Source organism: Canis lupus, chromosome 25 (assembly GCF_048164855.1).
Source record: "Canis lupus baileyi chromosome 25, mCanLup2.hap1, whole genome shotgun sequence".
Classification (NCBI taxonomy): Eukaryota; Metazoa; Chordata; class Mammalia; order Carnivora; family Canidae; genus Canis; species Canis lupus.
This window is the reverse complement of record NC_132862.1, coordinates 9,457,829-9,479,121: the sequence shown is the minus strand read 5'-3', so window position 1 is coordinate 9,479,121 and position 21,293 is coordinate 9,457,829. Positions and strand designations below refer to the sequence as shown.

The following is a 21,293-nucleotide window of genomic DNA, read 5'->3' as shown; positions in this document are numbered from 1 at the left end:
GGTATCTCATGAGGAATTTAGTCATTAATAAGTGTATCTTAGAAATGGTGATTTCTGTGTGCTTTCAGCAACATCAAAAGCACCAGCTCTTCCTACATCTAGGCTGATCTCAATTACTGGTGTTTGTGATTTTGCATAATGTGGCAAAATAATTATAGCTGTTTTATACCAATCTTGTATACGGTATTTCTTGCTTTTGTTTACTTCTTTTGAATGTGTTCATTTAATCATATATAATGAAAACATGAAAAGCCACACTCACCTGTGATCCAAGTGGTGAATGGAGAGAATAACTCCAGAATTTAAGTGGGTCTGTTTCAGAGTCACCAAAACAGTAAATTCATGTTTATTTCTCAGCTTCTGAAAAAACTGTTCAGCTGTAGCAGTGGATGCTTTTATACTTCTGGGAGTATCTAAGAAAAAGAAACATACACTAAATAGACTAGAAATTGGTTTTATAAAGTATCCTTTCCATGCAACATCTTTCTAAAAACAGTATCAAGTAATAAGTGATAAATACCAAGTTTCAGACTCTTTCATTGAGACTTCAGGCTACACAGAACACAGGACAGTAAACCAATTACTGAACTTTTGTTTCAAGAATCTTTTTTTTTAAAAAACTGTCCCCTTTGAGGCAAAGAATCAAAGAATCCTGTCTGAAGAAGTGCGCTCCCGAGTTTTATCCTTACATATTTTATCCTGGATACCAGAGCCATGTCAGTGTCAACCATGAGCAAAAGGATGTACTTCCTAGAATAGGACCTAAAAGACCATGATAGAGCCATTTAGCTTTTCTGACACCTCATGACAGAAAACTGGATTTAAATCTATGTGCCACCTTCCACATTGATGGCTTTAGCCAGAAGGCATGCTATAAATAGATTTTTTAAAAGATCATTGAAATTAGTCACTCTCAGCCTTCTGTGCAGTGGATGAAACATTAAGATCAAATTGTCTTACCATATTGTTGGAAGAAATACATGGAACTTTTTTTTTTTAAGATTGTATTTATTTATTCATCAGAGACACACACACAGAGAGGCAGAGACACAGGCAGAGGGAGAAGCAGGCTCCATGCAGGGAGCCCAATGTGGGATTCGATCCCGGGACTGTGGGATCACGTCCTGAGCCAAAGGTAGATGCTCAACTGCTGAGCCACCCAGGCATCCCAATGGAACTTAATTCCAATGTTCCTCTCTCCAGACTCAGACAAAGCCTAGTCAAGGAAGTATGCCTGGGAGAGCAGAAACGTTTACCCTACACTTCTACTGGAGTTAGTCTTCCACTACAACCCCAGGACCCAGAGGGTATGGGGGCAATACAGATAAAAATGGATTTAGTGGGTAGAAAAAAACTATCATTCAAGCTATCTGTTAACTGAGCATAAGGTCTCCTATTCATGGTATGTGCAAAGGGCTGATGGGAGCCAGAAACAGTTTCTGCTATTATCAAATCATCCTCCATATTTCTTTACTTTAGACTAGGGGGACTAAGTAACTAGACTTACTTACTTTAGATTAGGTAGTCTAGGTAACTACTAAGTAAATAGTTCTCAATGGAAAAACTACCAGCATTTAGAAAGAACAATCCCTCCTTGTGCAAAACTGTCCCATGCATTGCAGAACATTTAACACCCCTGGTCCTGGTCCAATGAATGCCAGTGACACCCGACCCCCAGTCATTATGACAACCCAAATTTCTTCCACAAATTTCCAAGCATTCTCTCAGTAGCCGTGTAGCAGAAATCTTGTTGAGAACTACAATCTCAATGACACAGATTATAGGATTAATGCAAAGTTCCATACCTTTCTAGCCCCACCAATTTATGGAATAAAAATGTAGCCGGCTGACCTATGTCCATCACTGGGAACGGACAGATATGGAGAAAGCACTTGAGATACCCATAAAATAGAGGAAGGGACAAATAATCTGAGTACAATGAAAGAAATGCTGTCATACAGGTAGGTATAAAGTGTGGATAGATCATAGAGGGAAAAGGATGTGGGGGAAAGGATCTCAGAAAGCAGATGGCATTCAATCAGTTCACCAGTAGAAAAGAGAGGGGAAAAGCAGTCTAGTCATAGGAAGAGCTTGTGAAAAAACAGAAAGGTGTCAAAGGACATGACATGGCTGAAATAATGAATAGCAGCCGTTGCAGGATGGGCCTGGATAGGAAAGCTGGACTGGAGAGGCAGGACCTTGTGTGCAAATGTCATGGACAAAAAGAAAAAAAAAAAAAACCCTCTTATTTACCACTGAAAAATGATTCCTTCCCATTCTTACCATGTGACTTCCTCTGCACCGATCAGAGCAACACGAAACCCTGTCCACACTGATTGTTTCAGGAATGAGCACCTAATCCAGGGCAATGAAGTCAGACCCAGGATATTTGTTCAAAGTTTTATGAAAAATAAATTTCTTGTTTCAAAAAGGAAACTTCCCCAGTTCCAATCAATATTCATAACTGAAAAGCATAACAATAAACTGCAATTTCTGCCACGGCCAACATAATAGTTTCCAAGCTCCATCAGGGATCAGACTGGCTGTGGAGAGGCTTCCATACAATTCTTCCTAGCTCCAAAATGTTCCGCTTCCCCAGGAAGGCTTACAAAATGTAATTGTGTGAAAATAATTCATCTAATGTTAACTTTTAATCCACTCTAATTTATACACAAGTAAATCATTCACAAACCTCATCACTTCATCTTAATTTGATAGATAAAAGCAAATTGAAATTAAATAATAAATATTTATTATGCCTCCCCACCCCCCCCACCCCCCCGCCCTTTTCAGGCAGGTAGAGCTTGAGAGGCATCCTTTATCTTGCTGAGCAGGATGATAGATGAGGATGTAAATGAGAGAAGCAGAGAAAGGACTACCCTGAATACAGAAATGAAGATCAGATCCACAGAGAGATCCAAAGATGTGGCCCAGAGAGCTTGAGTTCATCCAATGAGAGAAAAGGAGTTTAGAAGTGGACCATAGCTGTCTTACAAGTGAAACTTTGGAAAAGGGATGCTTAATGAGGGTTTTTAGCAAGTTTTGTCATTTGGTATGCATAGAAAACCTTCACTAATCTCTGCATTATTTTCCACTGTTTTGGAGTCAGGTTTGTGGAAAGAGTTGAGAGGTTGTAGTATTTGTGGGAGTTTTCTTTGTTTTGTTTTCAGATGAAATGATATGTTAAAGATTGACCTTAAAATGAAAGGAAACTTAAAAGAATGGATTACATTTGGGTGTCATTAATAAAAATGTAAGACACCATGGTTGAAAACATGATGAAGGAACCTGTAGATGAGGAGAAACATTAAAAAAAAAAAAAAAAAGATCAATCTGTATTTTGGAAACATTTCTCTGGTCACCATGTGGAAAGTTACTTGAAGAAAGAAAAAAGCCGAAAGTAGGGAGAACTCTCGGGAAACTCTCACAACTCAGATGATCATAGAGTTTTTTGTTAGATTTCACATATTTTAAACATCACATTTTGATATCCCTAAACTCTTTCCCAAACCAAATCATCCTGTCCAACCTCTCTTCCCAGCTCATTACCTTCCCTATTTTGCTTCCTCTATGAGTGTAGGATGACTTGTAGGAAGGAGGAACCCTCCAACAGAAACATGGCCAGCAGAAATCCCATTCAGCTCATGCTATGGTAACAGGAGAAATAATGTTGTTGGGTTTTTTTCCATCTTGATTAACCAAGTTCATGACACAGAGACTTAAAAACAGACTTGCATGGACTTCCCACCTGTGCTATGGGGAGGGACAATATGGAAGGCAGTGGGAGGGAGAAAACCTGGCCTGACTTACTATGGCCTCAGGATGGTCTCCTCACCTGGCACCCCCAGCCCAGGGGCCCAGTGACATGGGTGAAGATTACTTGACTGTGACAGAGAGAGAGTATGTACAGGAAATATAAATCATGCCTACATCATACTTTCAGCTGTCAATAGAGCACCATCTCTTACCAACCCTCACCTCACCCTACTATTTAAATCTATGGTTCTCCTTAAAAACATGCTCTTCATAAATTCATTATGCCTGAGTCCAGGAAGGACCTGACGGGGGCCTCAACTCTATGAGAAGCATCAGAATCAACAGGAGAGGTAGAAGTCAAGAGATTCTTAGAAAATAAAATCTAAAGAATTTGGTCACTGATAAAAACATATGCAAAAGGCAATAGAAAGAGAAAACTGAAGCTATTTGAATCTAAAGTTTCTAGCTTGAGAGACCAGATGAAAGGAAATGCAGTAGGAGCATGGTGGAATCCAGACAGGATATCAGCTTTAGCAAGGGTCATTCTAAGGTGTGATGCAACATGCATGTGAAGCGTCCAGTAGGAGGTGGGACTACAGAACTAGATCTCATGAGAGAGGTCAAGGTTGGCAAAACAGATTTAGAAGTCTTCAGAATATAGTATCTAAAAACATACAAATCAAAATAAAATAAATAAAATAAAATAAAAATAATTAAAATAATTAAAATTAAAAAATAAAATAAAAACATACAAATCACAAGAATGAGAGGACAAAAGGATGGGCCATAAAAAACTAAATCTGTCACAGTGTAGTAACAACTTATATAGCCTTATATATACACATATATAATGCTGCACACCTGCTACTATACAACATTTATTCTCCAAAAATGTATAATTACATATTTTCTCCTTTGAACCCACATCGCAATTTGTTCTCACAAAGCCTTGGAAACTTGACAGAGGCAATCATTACTACTTTCTTTTTCAATGAGTAAAACTAGCTAAGGAACAATCCTGTGATTCACCCAAAGGCACCTGGCATGCCAGAGGTTTGATGGGGATGACAACTTCTGGTCCAGTATTCTCTCCACTAAATCATACTGCCTTCTGAACATGGCATGCTTTATCCGAGCTTAACTGCCACTCAAAAACAGAAATGCAAATAAGAGAGCATCCAACATAGAAAATAATCCAGAAAAAAAGTAATTATATAAGACAACATTTTTAGTTCCTTAAGCGACTAGTTTAGTAGTGATTTTAAGAAAGGTCACTTTCCTCATTTGCATTTCTGTTTCTCAATTTGTAAAATCAACATTACTGCCTTCTATTTTCATCTCAAGGATTATACAGTGTTCAGAGTGACTTCTGAGTTCCCACAATTATTACTACAGATTTACCAGAAAAATCAAGCCGAAGAAACCATCATGTGAGAATTAATTTTGCTTTATTTTTATCATTTCAGTTTTCAGAATTAATAATTTAATAAAGATATGTATGAAGCCATTTCTCAACAAGAGCTCCTGTTAGGAACCAAACACAGAGAAATAAAGTGTGGTGGCTAGCAGAGCAAACTCTGAACCCAGAAGAATGAGGTTTCAATGCGGGCTATGCAGATGATTAGCTATCCTTGGCAAGTAGTAAACACCATGTGCTGGCTATTAAGATTATGATACTTCTTATTAGTTTTTCAAGCAGTGAGACTATGGAATCCGCTAAAACTACCAACAGCTGTATACCCTTGTGGTGATTTCTGAGCTTACTTTCATTCTAAGTATCCCAACCTCAGCCATAAAATAACAGTTTCCATATTTGGAAATTGGCATAAAAGTTTTTGGCAATCAAATTATTCTTCAGATAAAACCCTGCTTTCCACTCTCTATTTCTACAGAACTATGAATGATCACTCATTTATGGATAAAAATCAATGTAAACTGAATTTCATTTCAATGAAAGGCTGACAGAGATCATTTTGAATTGCCTCTTCAGAGAAAAACAGGCTGATAAAAGTGGCCTTTAAACACTGCTATGAAACCCCACAGAAAAACTTGTCAACACACCCATGCTGGAGTAGGTCTTAGAATCGCTTGAGTTTAAAACAAAACTTTGTTGCATCATTTTCCATTTTTCTCGTGTGCAGAGCCTAAGAAAACCCCACTATAAACACAACTTGGGGCATTTTAAAGCAGCTATCAATAAGTAATGAAGTGGTGCGGAAGCAATCACATCAAAATAATTCATTTTTAGTGGTGAGACTACTATGACGGAGTGATGAGTTCCCATGTGAATGTACTAACAATTTCTAGAGATTTACACAATGTGTTATGTATATTCCCCATATACATCATAGTTAAAGGGAGAAAGAACAGAGAGAGACTGGTTTATTTCAAAAATAGACTAGATTAATGAAGACTAGATTAATGAAATAGACTAGATTAATCTATGTGGCAGCAGACATGGGTGCTTACTGAAAAAGACAGTCAGACTGGAGCTTCTTTAAGTATTTTTGGTGTGTTATTAAAAGTAAAGAGAAGCGATTTGTCCATCAACCAATAACAAAGAAGAAATCAGCGAGAATTATTTTCTTCTTTTGCACTTCAATTGCATTACTACAATTGCCATCATGAATCAAATGAGTCTCTGCCACTGACAGGTCTCTATCCCATCCACACTGTGTAGAACCTAAATTGATTTTCCCCCACGTAACCAGACTAATACAAATACCACGTGCAAATTCAATTATAAAAACCGTCTAATCTCAGGCATAAGGTGGTTGACTTAGAATGTGCCAAAACTCACCAAATTAACTTCTTTTTTCAGTCTCTAACTATGAAAGGCTGTTATCTTCTAAATTCAGGTTAGAAATAGATGAAGTCAGAACTATTAGTATAGTTCCTGTCCATTGCTCTTACGCTCCCTTCAATACAGCCATGCCTTTACAGAGCGAACTTTCAAGGAGAGTAATAGTCACGATTTTAAAAGCCATTAAAATTTGATGAACGCTACATATGCAGTTTGCAAAGTCCTTAAACATGAACAATCTCATTTAAGGCTCAGAGCAACTCTGAGTAAATGAGATTATTGCTCCACAGTAATAGAAATTACAGATGAGGAAAGAGAGGCGCAGAGAAGCCAAGACTCCTGCAATCATCAACATCCATGGCTCAAGATCAGAGCCCATTTCTATGAATTTACTATATTAGAAACTTGTGGGTTTGAAACCTCAGGAATTTCCCCAGGGATCTCTGAAACAGGCCCTGGACAGGAGGGCAAGGAGAGGCAGGAGGAGGCGGCAGGCCACTCCAGATTGGGAGGTGACAGGTTTAATAAGCAATGGAACTTACTTAGGAGGCTTGCCTTGGGCAGCTGCAAGACACACAGATTTCTACATCCGCCAGCAAAAATCTTTAATTTATATAGAAGCCTTAACTAATTCACTCACTTATACCAAACCACAGAGTCTCAACAACACACCAAAGCGTCCCTGAAAATGACTCCCTCTGTGGGAACTGTAGGCAGAGTGTGCATTTTGAAGCAGGGAGGTGGGGAGGAGCCTCCAACCACTGAGGTCCAGCTCAACGGTCAACCCATGGTCATGTCCTCTCCATGACCTCCTCCAACAGAACTATCAAAAGCAATTAGGATAGGATAAACGAACAAACTCACCAATTCAAGAGGCAGAGCTGGGATCCCAACTCAAGCCAATATGCTCCCTCTATTACACAACAGTGCCCTACCAATGCAATGGTGAGGCATGCTCAGGAAAGGAGATAGACCCTCATTTTAAGTTAACTTTTATAAAAACATATTCTGAAAGTAAATACACTTTTCTTGCTCTTCAGATCAATTTAAGCTTTCCAAATCTACAAAACAATTCATAGTATACAATCTCTCGCGAGATACCCTAAACCATCGAGATATAAACTGTAAAACCAAAAGCTTTTATAAGGACAATTTTCAAGTAATTCTCCTTAAAAGTTATTGGGCAAAATGTATGAGGAATCCACAACTTTCCAGTGGGGCAAACCCATGTCTAATGATGCCACATCCTCACTCTTTAGCTGTCTACATATCCCTTACATTACTAGCATACACTTGGAAAGTCGACTTCACTTTCTACATTTTATTCCCATTAAACCCCAAAGCAATCTCAAAAGTTTCTTTCAAATCAACAGCTAATTATAATTTGATTCAATGCATAATAAGCATATGTATCTTCATGTATTATTTACAAAATTGTTTGTTGGCTTAATGTTGTGAATATCCAACCACATAAAAACATACATCCATGAACATAATCAGAAACTAAAACATAAGCATCCATACCCCTCAAAGAAACAAAAACAAATAGCAGGTTCTCCTCCTGGATTTAGTAACTAAATGGTTGACATAAGCAAATCATTTATGACTCATATGTTGGAATTTTAACTAATGAAGTAGAACAAAATTTAGTCAGAATGTAGGAGGGCTACAAACAATAAAATGTCAATAATTTTGAGATTAAAATCACAATATTAAAATTTAATACATAACAGATATAATACAAGTTATGTAGATTATTCCATTTTTTGTTTGGAGACTAGGATAACAAGTAACTTTCTGATAATAATTTGGCTTCCCAGGTACATTGTCCTTCAGAGACCGCAGTACTAATTAACCACTATGAGTATTCTGGTTTAGTTCACTGTTATAATCCTCACTGTCGATTAAAATTAAATTGGCACCAGAGTTTATAATCAGATTAATGCTTTTGGCTAGTGTGGGGCTATCCCCCTCAGAACCTCACCAGTACAGCTACCAGCTGCTTTGTTAGCAGCAAAATTAAGAGGATAAATGAGCTAAATGATATCCCTTTTTATCATCTCTTCTCCCAACTGGAATACTGCTCAAGGCTACAATTAGTCATGTTAAGTAAATGAAAGGGATAATGACGATGACAATGACAATGACGATGATGTCATCCACAACTTTAATACATTCACCTTGATCCTGTTAGTTTTTTAGTTTTGTAATACACTGGTTGTGTTTCTGATTCTGCTTCATTTCTCACAGATAGCAGTCTCGACAATATCACTTGAATACATGCAGCAGACTTAAGAATCAGTAATTTGCTAAATCTTTATTTAAATCAATCCAAAATGTATTATCAAATTGAACTCAAACTGAATGCATACAATTTGTCAGCTAATATCAAAATCAATGTCTTAAATGCATCAGTAAAATTAAATTCATGGACTATCATACTTTATGAAATATGCTTTTGCCTTGTCATTGAAACCTTGAATAAATAAAATGCACAAATATCTTAAAAAAAAAAAAAACCTCGATTTTTCACTGGTCTTTTGTCATTAGTGTTACCCTTAGCCATACATCAGAAGGTTCAAATGCACCTTCATAGACTGACACCAGTTACTGGTGTATGAGGTATTTCTTAAATTAACAATGTACTCATCTTAACATTGAACTGTATAAATTCATGAAGTAGGTCATTTTTCTCTCTTGTAAATTATCCCATATAGTATATATTTTATATCTTAAATGCACACATAATTACTCTTCATAAGGTATTCATATGTTAAGAGAGTAACTCTAAGTGCAAAAGAGAAATGCACATATGCTAATTTTTTAAGTGAAAGCTAAATCACAGTTATTTCTTTATTTTCTTTGAGGTCTGATCAAATATTCATTTGGTCCCTGAAAAGCATAAGAGAGAGAGAGAGAGAGAAGAAATATATATATTGTGTGCATATATATTCAAGAATCTGGCTTTTTATCCACATATGTGCTTGGCTTGGCTTGAGTCAAATTATTAATGTAAAAAGAAGAAAAAAAAACTAACAGGATTAAGGTGAGATCTCTACTATATATCTTTTACATTTGGTTGATAATCTATTAATTGGCAAGAGTAAGAATAGGGATCTATAATATAGTCTTACACATTTATATAAAATGTGAAGGTTATATATTGTGCAACCTCAGATTGCACAAGCAGATTCTAACAGAATCTTTGCTGAATAGCCAAAGAGATAGGCTGCAGTGCCCCATCAATTATGCGGAGCTGAAGTGCTGAAATGCACAACTTCATCTTCCACCTAATAGGCCAGTTTGACCTGAGACATCAATTTTGGGAGTTTGTTCTGCTTTTATCCTTCTTTAATTATAATAATCAAATTATTTTGGAATAAAAAGATACCAAAATATCAGTTATCATGATTAATCACCCTATCAAAATCATGCTACATTTTTTTACAATTATTATTCTCACTGCAACAAAGAAAATAGCATTATAAGGTACCAAAGGACAGAGAGCACAGAATAGTCAGTTTCTCAATCCAGAGTTTCAGAAGACACCAGTCCTATGTCAACCCCTGCCCTTGTTACCCCAGACCCTGTAACTGCCTCCTCTGTTTCTGAGCCAGTTACAGTGATACCAGAGAATCAAAAGTGGGGTTCAGAATTAAGTGTTTTTGCTCAGGGATTCAACAAAAAAGAGCTCTGAGAATTTGTGCAGCCTCTAAAATTAATCATTTCCCAGCCTACAAAGTTGAACTATTGCTTCAGTTTCCCAGTCTAGAACTTTCAACTCTGCCCTGAACACCAATCTCATGTTCTAGTGCTCTGTCAGGATCTTCCCAATTCTCTATGCTGTGCCTCAGGAATGGATAAATCTGTTAAAGACTATCAGAATACTAGGTCCATCAAATGATGCCTGCCTGCCTTTGAATTGTGGGGTCTACTAGACTTGCCCCATTTCCCAGATGGATACCACCCTCAATCACCACTCATACTCATACCCTGCCCCTATCCCATCTTATCACGCTCTTGGACTTTTTCCCACATCTATTAAGTTTTTCTAAATCATCATTTAAATGTTGATACTATCCCTGGATAAAGCACAGAAGATTCACTTACACCTAATCTCTGGATTTCACCTTACTAGAAGCTATATACTCGCCACTACTGATTTATCCATTCTCAGGAGCCTTAAGTCTAATCCCATCAAATTTGTGCCTCTCCCATTTTAAGGCTTGGATTTCTCACTAAGTGCCTATTCCAGGGATAAGGATTGCCTTCAGTTTTCTGTTCACTTTACTCAATTCAACAAATTTATAACTGAGCAGTTGTTATGTGCTGAGCATTCAGAAATGAAGATCAAGAATAATCCGAACTATGAGCTACCTATCTTACTGTTACAGAGATGCTTGCTGTCCTCCAATAGCAATAATTCTCCCCTTTTTAGTAATAAAACACATCACTTTTATCTGGCACATAGTTATCCAGTTAGAAACTATACTCCTTAGTTTCCTTTGTAGCTAAAGTGGCCAGGTGACAAGTTCTGGTCAACAGGATGAGTAGAAGTGAAATGTGCTAGAATTCAGATTTTATTATTAGAAAGGAAACTGAATGCCCTCCATTCTCCTTTCCCAGGGTCTGGACATTGAAATAGTAAGGGAAGCCCTTCAATGAGGACAAGGGGCCTTGAATAATCTCATGCGGCAAAGCTACCCATCAGCCCTGGAACCCCTGCCTATCTTGAGATTGTTACATAAGAGAGAAATAGACATCCTCCTTTGAGCACCGTGAGATCTCCTTGTTTGAACACTGCATTTTAGGCCTCTTTGTTATGGGAGCTTATCCTATTCCCAAAGTAATACATCTCCCCAAGTTCCCTATGACTCATCTAGAATGGGGTGTCATTCTTTAAAACAAGGATCACCAAAGTTTTCTGCATAAGGCCAAACAGAAATTACCTTAGGCTTCACAAGCCACATACATTTCTGTTGCATATTCTTCTAAATTTACTTTTATTGTTTTTTTTTTACAATCATTTAGAAAGGTTAAAAACATTTTAAAAGTTAAAAAAAAAATGTTAGCTCAAGGGGTCACAGAAAAATAGGCCTCAAATTTGGCCCACAAGACCACAGTTCACTGATTCCTGGAAGCAACAAATACAGATATAATTTCCCCTGAATAAAGAGCTAGTTTTTTTTTTTTATATCTTTAGTCAGTTATGTTTATTTCTAGAAAGGAAGACCAAAACAATGTGATAAGAGGCTTAGTGAGAGAAAGTCTAGATGCTGTGCAAGCAGAAAGGGAAGTAGACAAATGATGTCTGTTAACAACTTGCCTTCATCACTGCTGTTGACATGTATATTTGGGGGCACATCCTAGCTTCTCTCATTCTGTGATGTTTTCCAAATACGAGGATCAATTTTATGATTCTCGTTTTTGGCACAGCCCATGCAGAAAACAATCAGTAAGTGCAGTAAGTGTGGCCAACTGTCTTGTTCATTGATGGCCTGGCCAACTACTTCTGTGCCTTTTAATGACAAGGCACAATATGGTTTGTCTATTCCAGTAACTAAGTAAAGGTTACAGATTTACTTTGCCTTCAAGTATTCCTTTGCATTGCCACCTAGTTCAACATTATGATTTAAAAGGTGGAATAAAGAACAATTCCAATGAACTAAACTAAAACAACACAAAAAATTTACAATACTGTTTTATGTTGTTATATATTAAAACCAAAGATCTTCTCTCCTTTTTTTCTTGGACTATGGACCTGCAAGTCTGCATAGGGATCCTGGATTTATGAAAAGAACTTAGTTCTTTATAGCATTCCGAGATGAGCATGTTCCTAGAAAAAGGAATAATGGAAATCCTCAGGTTTAAAACTTCCCCCCAGATGCTGACAGGGTGAGTTGAGTACTTTCTTAGAAATGTTATAAATTTGGGACACCTGAGTGGCTCAGAGGTTGAGCATCTGCCTTTGGCTCAGGGTGTAATCTTGGGGTCCTGGGATCAAGTCCCACGTCAGGCTCCCTGCATGGGGCCTGCTTCTCCCTCTACCTAGGTCTCTGCCTCTCTCTCTGTGTCTGTCATGAATAAATAAATAAAATCTTTAAAAAAGGAAATGTTGTAAATTTCTAGAATGTCAGAGAAAATAATTTCTAATCGAATGACCAGAAATGCCTTCTAGTGCCAAAGGAAAGCACTGAATTTGTCTTCTCTCATCTCCACATCCGTTTAGGGGATAGCTGTATGTTGACCTACAAAGAATGTTTAAAACATTTACTAAATCAATGTTCTTTTTTTTTTTTCTTTTGCAGTGTAAGACGAGATTTAAAAAATAAATAAATAAACCATTCAGGCAAAAAGTCTACACAATGGTCTACAGATAATTTCCCCTCTATATCTTACACTCTTTAAAACAGAGAACCAGGCATTAAAGTAATCCTGGAATTATACTGCAATCAGGATTTAACATGTCACCTTCCAAGACAATTCTCTTCCTTTCATGACAGCCCATAGCTCTGATAGTTTGCTATGTACTTTCATTATTTTTCAGTGTGGCGCTTTGTGCTGCCTTATATCTTTCTGTTTCTTGTCTAATTGCTTTCTATGCCAGTCTTACATCCTCAGAAAGATCGATTTTAATCTCCTTGAGGGCAAGATCTGTACCTTACACTTCTCTCCTTTCCCAATAACTACCAGCAATTATAGCCCAAGACAGAGAGAAGTTCAATAAATATTTGTGGAACAGAGTTGAATTAATTTTCCTTTTCAAAATCTAGAAGGTAAAACAACACATCTACCTCAGCTGTGTAAGTATATGTCGATACCCTCCCTCCTAATACTCCACTGAAGCAGAGTTTACAAGCCTGGATTCACTGCACCACTCTAGGCAATACCGATCATCTCACACACAAACACAATTTAACCTGCACAAAGGTTTATGGAGAGGTCCTAGGAGGCATGGCCCGTACTAATTAACAGGTCCAACTATCTCATTAGTCCAGGCTCGGAAACAATTGTTAGAGTTTAAAATTCTATTGAAACTAGAACACCTGAGTGTAGTTTAAAACAGCTGTTTTTTTCTCTAATTCCAGAATTTCCTCCTCAAATGTTATTCCAGGTAGCATATTTCTTCCTCTTGGTTCATATTCCACTTTCACAGAAATGTTTTTCTTACTAGCACTGGGAGGATAAAGTGAGTCTTTCTACCTAGTACCACATTTAGACAGATCTGAATTACATGCAGATATGTGAAAGACGCATTTCCATTTCTAATTTTGGAAATTAGGCTCAAACATCAACAGTATATTTCCTATTTTAATACCACCATCCAATGATTCAATCACGTATTTCCTCATTTACATACCCTCTCCCCCTTATCTGTACAATTTCATATTCATTCCCTCGAAATATACTCTAATTTTGTTCTTCTGATTTTTTATTTTTAGCATTTTTATGCATTCTTTCCGCTTATTTCATAAAGTATGTGCATAAATTCAGAAGACATAAATACACTATATAAATACATGTGTGTATGCATGTGTGCACATATACATAACACAAACACACACACACATACATGTTTGTTATGGCCAATCTACAATTTGTAAATGTGGTTGCTTCCAAAGCATCATTGATCAACCAGTTTTTAGGACCGTGGCCCACTTTCTCACACAGAAGCAATATTACACATGACGGTTAAGTCCTCGGAAGATTCAAGCTACTTCGGTATGTTGTGGCCGATTTGAATCCAATAGATTCTGGTTCCAAGGATCTAGTAGGCGGAACTCAGAAATGCCTGGCACCTTGATAAGCAAGGGAGAAGTCTGGAACCCAAGATGGGAGAGACGGATGGGACAACTAAACAGCTGTAGGTTAGACACTGAAGAAGGGAGTCAGCAGTTTGCAGCTGATAGTCAAAGGCATAAAGGTGAACTCAGGCTCGATTCAACTTGGGATATCCAGGCAGACAAAGCAGTATGCACAAGGCTCAGAGGTATCCAGAATCATGGTACGTCCACGGACCTACTGGAATGTATATTGCTAGGGCAGATGGTATGTGGGAGGGACGGAGGAAGGTGGAAAATGCAAGGAGTCTAGACAGGTGCTTAGGAACAGATCACGGTTCTGTGATCAGCCTTTTCAGAGACACTGTGTTACTCAGAACTGCAAGGCTAAGATGAAACCAAAGCAGAAGCCCAGTAATACAAACTGGACTAGGAGAGTGGGGCATGAGGGGAAAAGTATGACTCAGTAGGCACATGGCAGCACGAGACTTGTCTTGGGAACACCAGGCACCAGTCATTAGTATAATTCCAATCAGTTGTACCCCGCACTAGTGGAGTGAGGTCCCAACGAATGCCCTGTTCTGGTCAGAACTGGCTGAGGAACTGGGAATGGCTGGCATGCAAGGCCTTGGTTACACAAACTTAAAAGCGCTGATGCAGCCCACCATTTACAGCTTGGCCTCCTGTGAAACCACATTCAAACCTTCCTCTTAGGTCCCTAAGAATGTCTCTTCTCTAAACAGCACCTATAAAGAGAATGGAGATTTTCCTCCTCTGGGCCACAGTAGGCTACAGGAGCAAGAGCAGGAGGCTAAGCCGCTTCTGGTAGCGCTACAGAAGTAAGAGAGGGGGCGCCTGGGTGGCTCAGTAGGGTTGAGTGTCTGACTCCCGATTTTGACTCAGGTCATGATCTCAGGGCTGTGAGATCTGGCTCCACACTAGGTGTGGAACTTGCTTAGGACTTTCTCTCTCCCTCTCCCTTTATCCCTCCCCCATTCCCTTTCTGATAAAAGGAAAGGAAGGGAGGGAGGAAAGTAGGAAGGGAGGGAGGAAGGAAGGAAGAGAAAAGAAAAAGAAAAAGAAGAAAAAGAAAAAAGAAAAAGAAGAAAAAGAAAAAGAAGGAAAGAAAAGCAAAATTAAAGGGGAAGCCTGGGTGGCTTAACAGTTGAGCCTTTGGCTCAGGGCATCGTCCCGGGGTCCTGGCATCAAATCCTGCATCGGGCTCCCTGCATGGAGCCTGCTTCTCCCTCTGCCTGTGTCTCTGCCTCTCTCTCTCTCTCTCTCTCTCTCTCTCTCTCTCTCTGTGTGTGTCTCTCATGAATAAAAAAATAAAATCTTTTTAAAAAGAGAAAGAAAAGAAAAAAGAAAAGGATAGAAAAAAACGGAAGGAGTGTGAAGAAGAAACTCTGGGATCCCAGCACTGATGGAGAAAGGCTGGGACACACACAGCAGTGGGGAAGAAAAAGAGGTAGTCCTGGGGCAAAGAGGGCTCTCTAACCAGACAGCCACTGGCATAAAAGATACCTCCCCACTCTCAAAGTCTGCTTGGGCAGACTGGCAGTGTCTGCACATGGACTGGGGTGAGAGGTCTGTGATGCTAGAGTTCGGGTGAGTGTGATGGGGAAACTGGGGCTAATATTTTCCTTCTTGCGGTAGATTCTTCTAAGCCTAAAGGAGAGATTAAAAAAAAAAAAAAAAAAGATGAAGAAGGAGCTTGTATTTAAGCAGAGGGAAGCACACAAAGCATGGTCCCACCAGTGCTTAGGTGCTGCTGCCCCATGAGGAGCAGCAGGCGCCTCTGCAGCAACGCTGAAGTCAGAAAAGCAAGCTCCCAAGGATAGGGACCTGGCCTATTTCACTTGCACGTCCACTACACACCTAGCATCTAAGAGAGTGCCTGGCACAGAGTGAGCGCTCTATAAATATTTGTTGAATGAATAACCAATGCTAGCATTTACTGAGTGCTTACTACAGGAAGCATTTTTCTAAGTGCTTTCTTTGTATTAGCTCACTAGGCACTATTAGTGTCTTTATTTTACAGCAATGAAGTCACTTGTTCTAGGTCAGTGTTCCCCAACTCAGCACTATTCACATTTTGGACCAGATAATTTTTTGTTGGGGGGCGGGGGTGGCTCTTCAGAGTATTGTGTGATGCCTATCAGCATTTCTGGCTTCTGGTAGAAATCCATCCCTAATGGCAACAACTGAAAACGTCCCTAGACATTCCTCATGCTCCCTGGGGAACCAAATTGTCCCTGGTTGAGAACCACTGCCTAGGCCTCCTGGCTGGCAAGTGGAAGGCGCAGGCCATCCACAGCAGAGACGGTGCTCTCTACCTCTGCATTATAGCTACTGGGTGGGCGAGCACCCAACAGCCAGCATTTAGCGACTGCTTACTATGAGCAGGGCATCACGCTGAGCGCTTTCCTCCATCAATCTCATCTCATTATCACCATAGCTGTGCCTGCGGATAGCTACCTTTGAAACGAAACACTATATAGAAGAATAATTTTGAAGCATTTTGCTTAACAAGTTGATTCCCATCTTCCAGATACTTTTTCAAATATTTTTGGAGGACTCAGAACTACATTTTGGCTCTTTGATTGCTAAGGCCCTGACTTTTTCTATCCCACTTTTGGATAAAAAAAAAAAAAATGGATTAAATTGTCCACATTAAATCAATTCAGATTTCTATGCAGCATCAAGGATTTATATTGTGCCCGTTTTCTTATAATATCCTAAAATCATCTTGAAGTAGAAGCACAAATCAAGGGAGAATAGCTTCCTAAAGATGGGAGCTCCAAGGGTAAAATGGCCTTTGTGAAAGCTACACAGGAGGTGACTTGATTGTAATGCTGCAAAGGCACTTCACAGAAGCCTGGACTCTACAAACAACACAAGCAAACCACAATCCATAGAGCTCATCTCTGTCATTTTAAAAATTTATCTAGAAACTGAAGTTTGAAGGGTTCAATTTCAAATCCTTTTACTTGTCTTTAGTATTTAGAAGATGCAGCATGAAAATATCCCTCATTAAAGGTAATAAAGCCCACTGAGAAATATGGTACCAGACTTGAGTATCACGATGTCCGTGAAAGCACAAAGAAAGATGTCAGAAATTGTGGCAACAGAGGATACGTTGAAATGTCAGTAAGAACACTTATACAGTTGATTACAAAAACCAGCAACTACTACTCAGGTGGAACAATCACGAAAAATGGTTTTTGTAAGTAATGTCCATATGAATTACGTAGGTAATACACAAATTATGAGTACCGATCCTTCATTGCATAAGTGTACCTACACTTTTAATAGACATTTTTTAATAAGTGTGTCCACTTTGCAGTTGGTATATATTGAGTTTTCATGCCATTTCTATCGTTTTCTAGTTTTAAAAATTTATTTGACCTCCTTGGGCTACGGTGACTTTGGCTTCCTACCTGCAATATGAGAGTAACTATAGTACATAGGGTCATTGTCAGGGTTAAGATACATAAACCACTTATAACAGTTCCTGGCCCATAATAAGTGCCCAATTAATATGTCTCTTGCACACACATTTTGATATTCAAAGAATTCAAACTGATGTTCATGAATAAATCGGTGTGAAAAAACAGGTAAGCTTCAACACCAGATAACTGGACATGTGTTGAACTCTTCAAGCGGAACTAAAATACTTACATTTTTATTATATTATAAGTGACAGAAAAGTCGTGGGAAGTAGAGAATACTTCTCTAATAGATACGGATATGAACAGTCATTTCAACATGCACATCATCAGCTTTTATTTCTTTTTATTTTATTTTTTAAATTAATTTATTTTTTTTTACATCATCAGCTTTTAATAGCCACAATTTAAGTGAGTTCATCAAGTAAGTGGAAGTATATTGAACTAGGAAATTTTCTCCTGCTGTCCTGGAAGCATAGCTTCAACATCTGAGAAGGAGGAGAACCCGTTGACTGCAAGATGGCAATTTTCAGCGTGTGATGAGGGGGTTTCATTTTGCGCATCCCCCACATCTCCCCACGCACACTCCAATCTGTGCACACAAGTGAATTTATATTACACCACTTCCTGTTCTCATTATGATCTTTGTAAAATTTTTCTCTTATTCCTCTCTACCATCTGTGAAGGATTATTATCTGCCATTGTACTAATTATGCCTCTGCAGAATATATACGTGCGTCTTTGGTAACCTCGGTAACCCCAAATGAAATTTTAAAGAAAATTAAAGCACTATAACCATCACTAGAAAAACCAGTCTGTGTTTATGTTTTCATGTTACTTATGGCAATGGTAGTAAAGAAAAAGAAAACTGTACTAGAAGAAAACAGAGATGATCCATTATATATAAATGATATGCAACATAAGTCATAAAAAAAGAATTCTTTGTAACAACAACCCAAATCAATGGTTTAAGCACCCATAAGATTCCTCTTCAGAGATATAAATTAAGAATATGAGCATTAGCACAAAAAAAACAGGAAACTCCTGCACTATCCTTGACTAATATCAATATTTGAATACTATCAAAACAAAAAGGCTTTTTTCCAGAAAGAACTCCTTGGTTCTATGTAGAAATATTAATATGAAATGTATACTTGTAATAATCTAAATCAAAGCTCTTTCTGCTACTAAAATATTTTTTTCAAACTTGTAATGCCACTTACTTAGTGAAGTTTTCACTTAAGGACTACCATTCCCTCAGTTTGCCATCAAGGCTACAATAATGGTAAAAAGTTTACATAATGACTGCACAGAAATTCTGCTCTTCTCACCCATGATAACACCATTTGCCTGCCTGCCATCTGGGGACCCAGCTTTGTACTGCATTCCTGGCGGCTGGGCTTGACTGCACTGCTTAACCCAGGTCTTCTGAGTTCTTCCCAAGAGCAATGGCACGCACTGGCAAGATAGATACCAAAGGTCAGGTTTCTACTCTGATTTTCAATACTCAATATTGTTTTATTGTTGCTGCCCTTTCAATCGCATCCTTGGCCACGCTCCCATTTGTTCACTACATTCCATCCACACCAAACCATATGCACACCTCCAAGTGCACCAAGCTCCTGGATTCCCCGTATCATTGCAAATGCTGTGCCTCTGCCTGGAATGTCCTCTCTTTCCTACCTCACTGGCCTGTCAAGCAAGCACCTAAATGCTTTCCAAGTTCCAGCTCAGTCAAACATCCTGCTCCAGGAGGCAATCCTAAAGACCTCATAGAGTTGGTAGAGATTGCCAGTCCACTGAGTACTGTAGAGCTTGCCACACTGCGGGGTGTTTCATTGATTTCACATCAGATCCCTCACTACACTTTTAGCTCCTTGAAAACAGTACTCAGGTCTTATCTATCCCAAATGTAGTCTACTTCCTGACAGAATTTAAAACTTAATATGAATGGATTAGTAATAAATGTCATTTATCAAGAACCTACTAAGTACCATGACTTTACATTTAACAATTCCATAAGGAGAAACCAGATGACAAAAAAAATCAAAATTTTAGTCACCATAGAGGGCAGCCTCCTCAGCGATGGATGGACCAATGAAGAAATGAATGGCTGAATGAACAAAAAAATCTTTCAAATGAACTGAAATATTGGGGCTCTTAATCTGTCACCACCCATTGACTTTCTTTCCCATTTCCACTCTTTCCACTCTGTTTCAAGCTCTTGAAAGCCTACTTCCAGGTTGTTGTAATAGTCTCCTAGTCTCCCTGCTTTTTCACATCATTCTACAAGACTGTGTATTAAACTGTATGAGCATGGATGCATTCCTAAGTCTTTAGGTCAACTATAAGAATTGTACCTTTTGTCAGTGGTTATGATACCAATTTTAAGATCAATGTGAATGCACTCTTGAACATCTGGAAAACCACTTTTTAGAGAACTGTCATGAAATAGCAGTACCTGCCTTATCTTATTGTTTATAACTACATTAACCCCAATAGTATTCTTGTGACCGTCACAAACAAATGTGAAAAGATATATGCAAGGAACACATATAAATGATTACTTCAGGCCAAGAAATAGCCAGGCTATATCACTGAATACCATATTTACAGCAATATCCACATATGCTGTATTCACGATGAAGTGATAGAAGAACTGAGTCATCACACAGTACATGCATCTGGCTTAAGGGAACCTGCATCCTAACAGTCACCACCATATTAATGTTGTAAACAACAATTTAGATTTTCAGCAAAACCTTATCCATCATATTAAACTTTTATATTATTAATTTGTATCTACAGCTTTGTTTGTATTTAAATTGTAAATTTGCTTTGATTTAAAAGTAGTATAAATGTTATTGGCACAAGGAATTTAAATGTTTTTCATTTAATTAATTTAAGGAACATAATAATATAGGAAGGGAAACATAAAACAAAAAAATTAGGTGCATAATGGGAGTCAGCAAGAATTTCTTTCCTTTAGGAAAGGTTTATATAATGAGAAATACTGACTAAATCATTCCAATCATTTCACATACTGACCTTTGTTAAGTAGTTAATATCTCTCCATAATCAAAAAAATCAAAATCCAAACTGGCCCAGAGCAGTTTCAAAATGTGTATCTATTGCTTTGATGTTGAAATGTATTTTCACATTTTCTCTTTATTTTTCTTTCTAAATGTTAGTATACATGTAATATATATCCTCTTAACAAAATTTAAGTAAGGAATAAAACATAGAGGTTCCCTCACCAACAGAAATTTCAACCACTTTTTTTATAGATTTCTAACTTAAAACAAATTGTACTATAAGTCAAAGGTACTGTAGAAAATGTAGCAATTCACTTTCTCTCCTTTTTTCCAAGGTAAGAATAGGTCAAATACATGGAAAAGAGATATCTTTTAAAATGTTGAAAATGTCTTTCTCGGGCAGTTATTAATGTGTCTGAATTTGAGGAGATAACAAATAGTTTTGCAAAGTACTATGAGCAGGGAAACC

General features: G+C 38.1%; 1 protein-coding gene across 2 annotated transcripts in view; it reads right to left on the bottom strand.

The window, feature by feature from the left end:
* Positions 1-21,293, bottom strand: part of NELL2 (neural EGFL like 2) — a 381,434-nt gene that overhangs the window by 269,085 nt on the left and 91,056 nt on the right. For both annotated transcript variants that reach the window (XM_072798247.1, XM_072798246.1), the window contains exon 4: positions 263-413. In XM_072798247.1, coding sequence (XP_072654348.1) covers positions 263-413 — 151 coding nt within the window. The remainder of the gene's footprint in view (positions 1-262; positions 414-21,293) is intronic.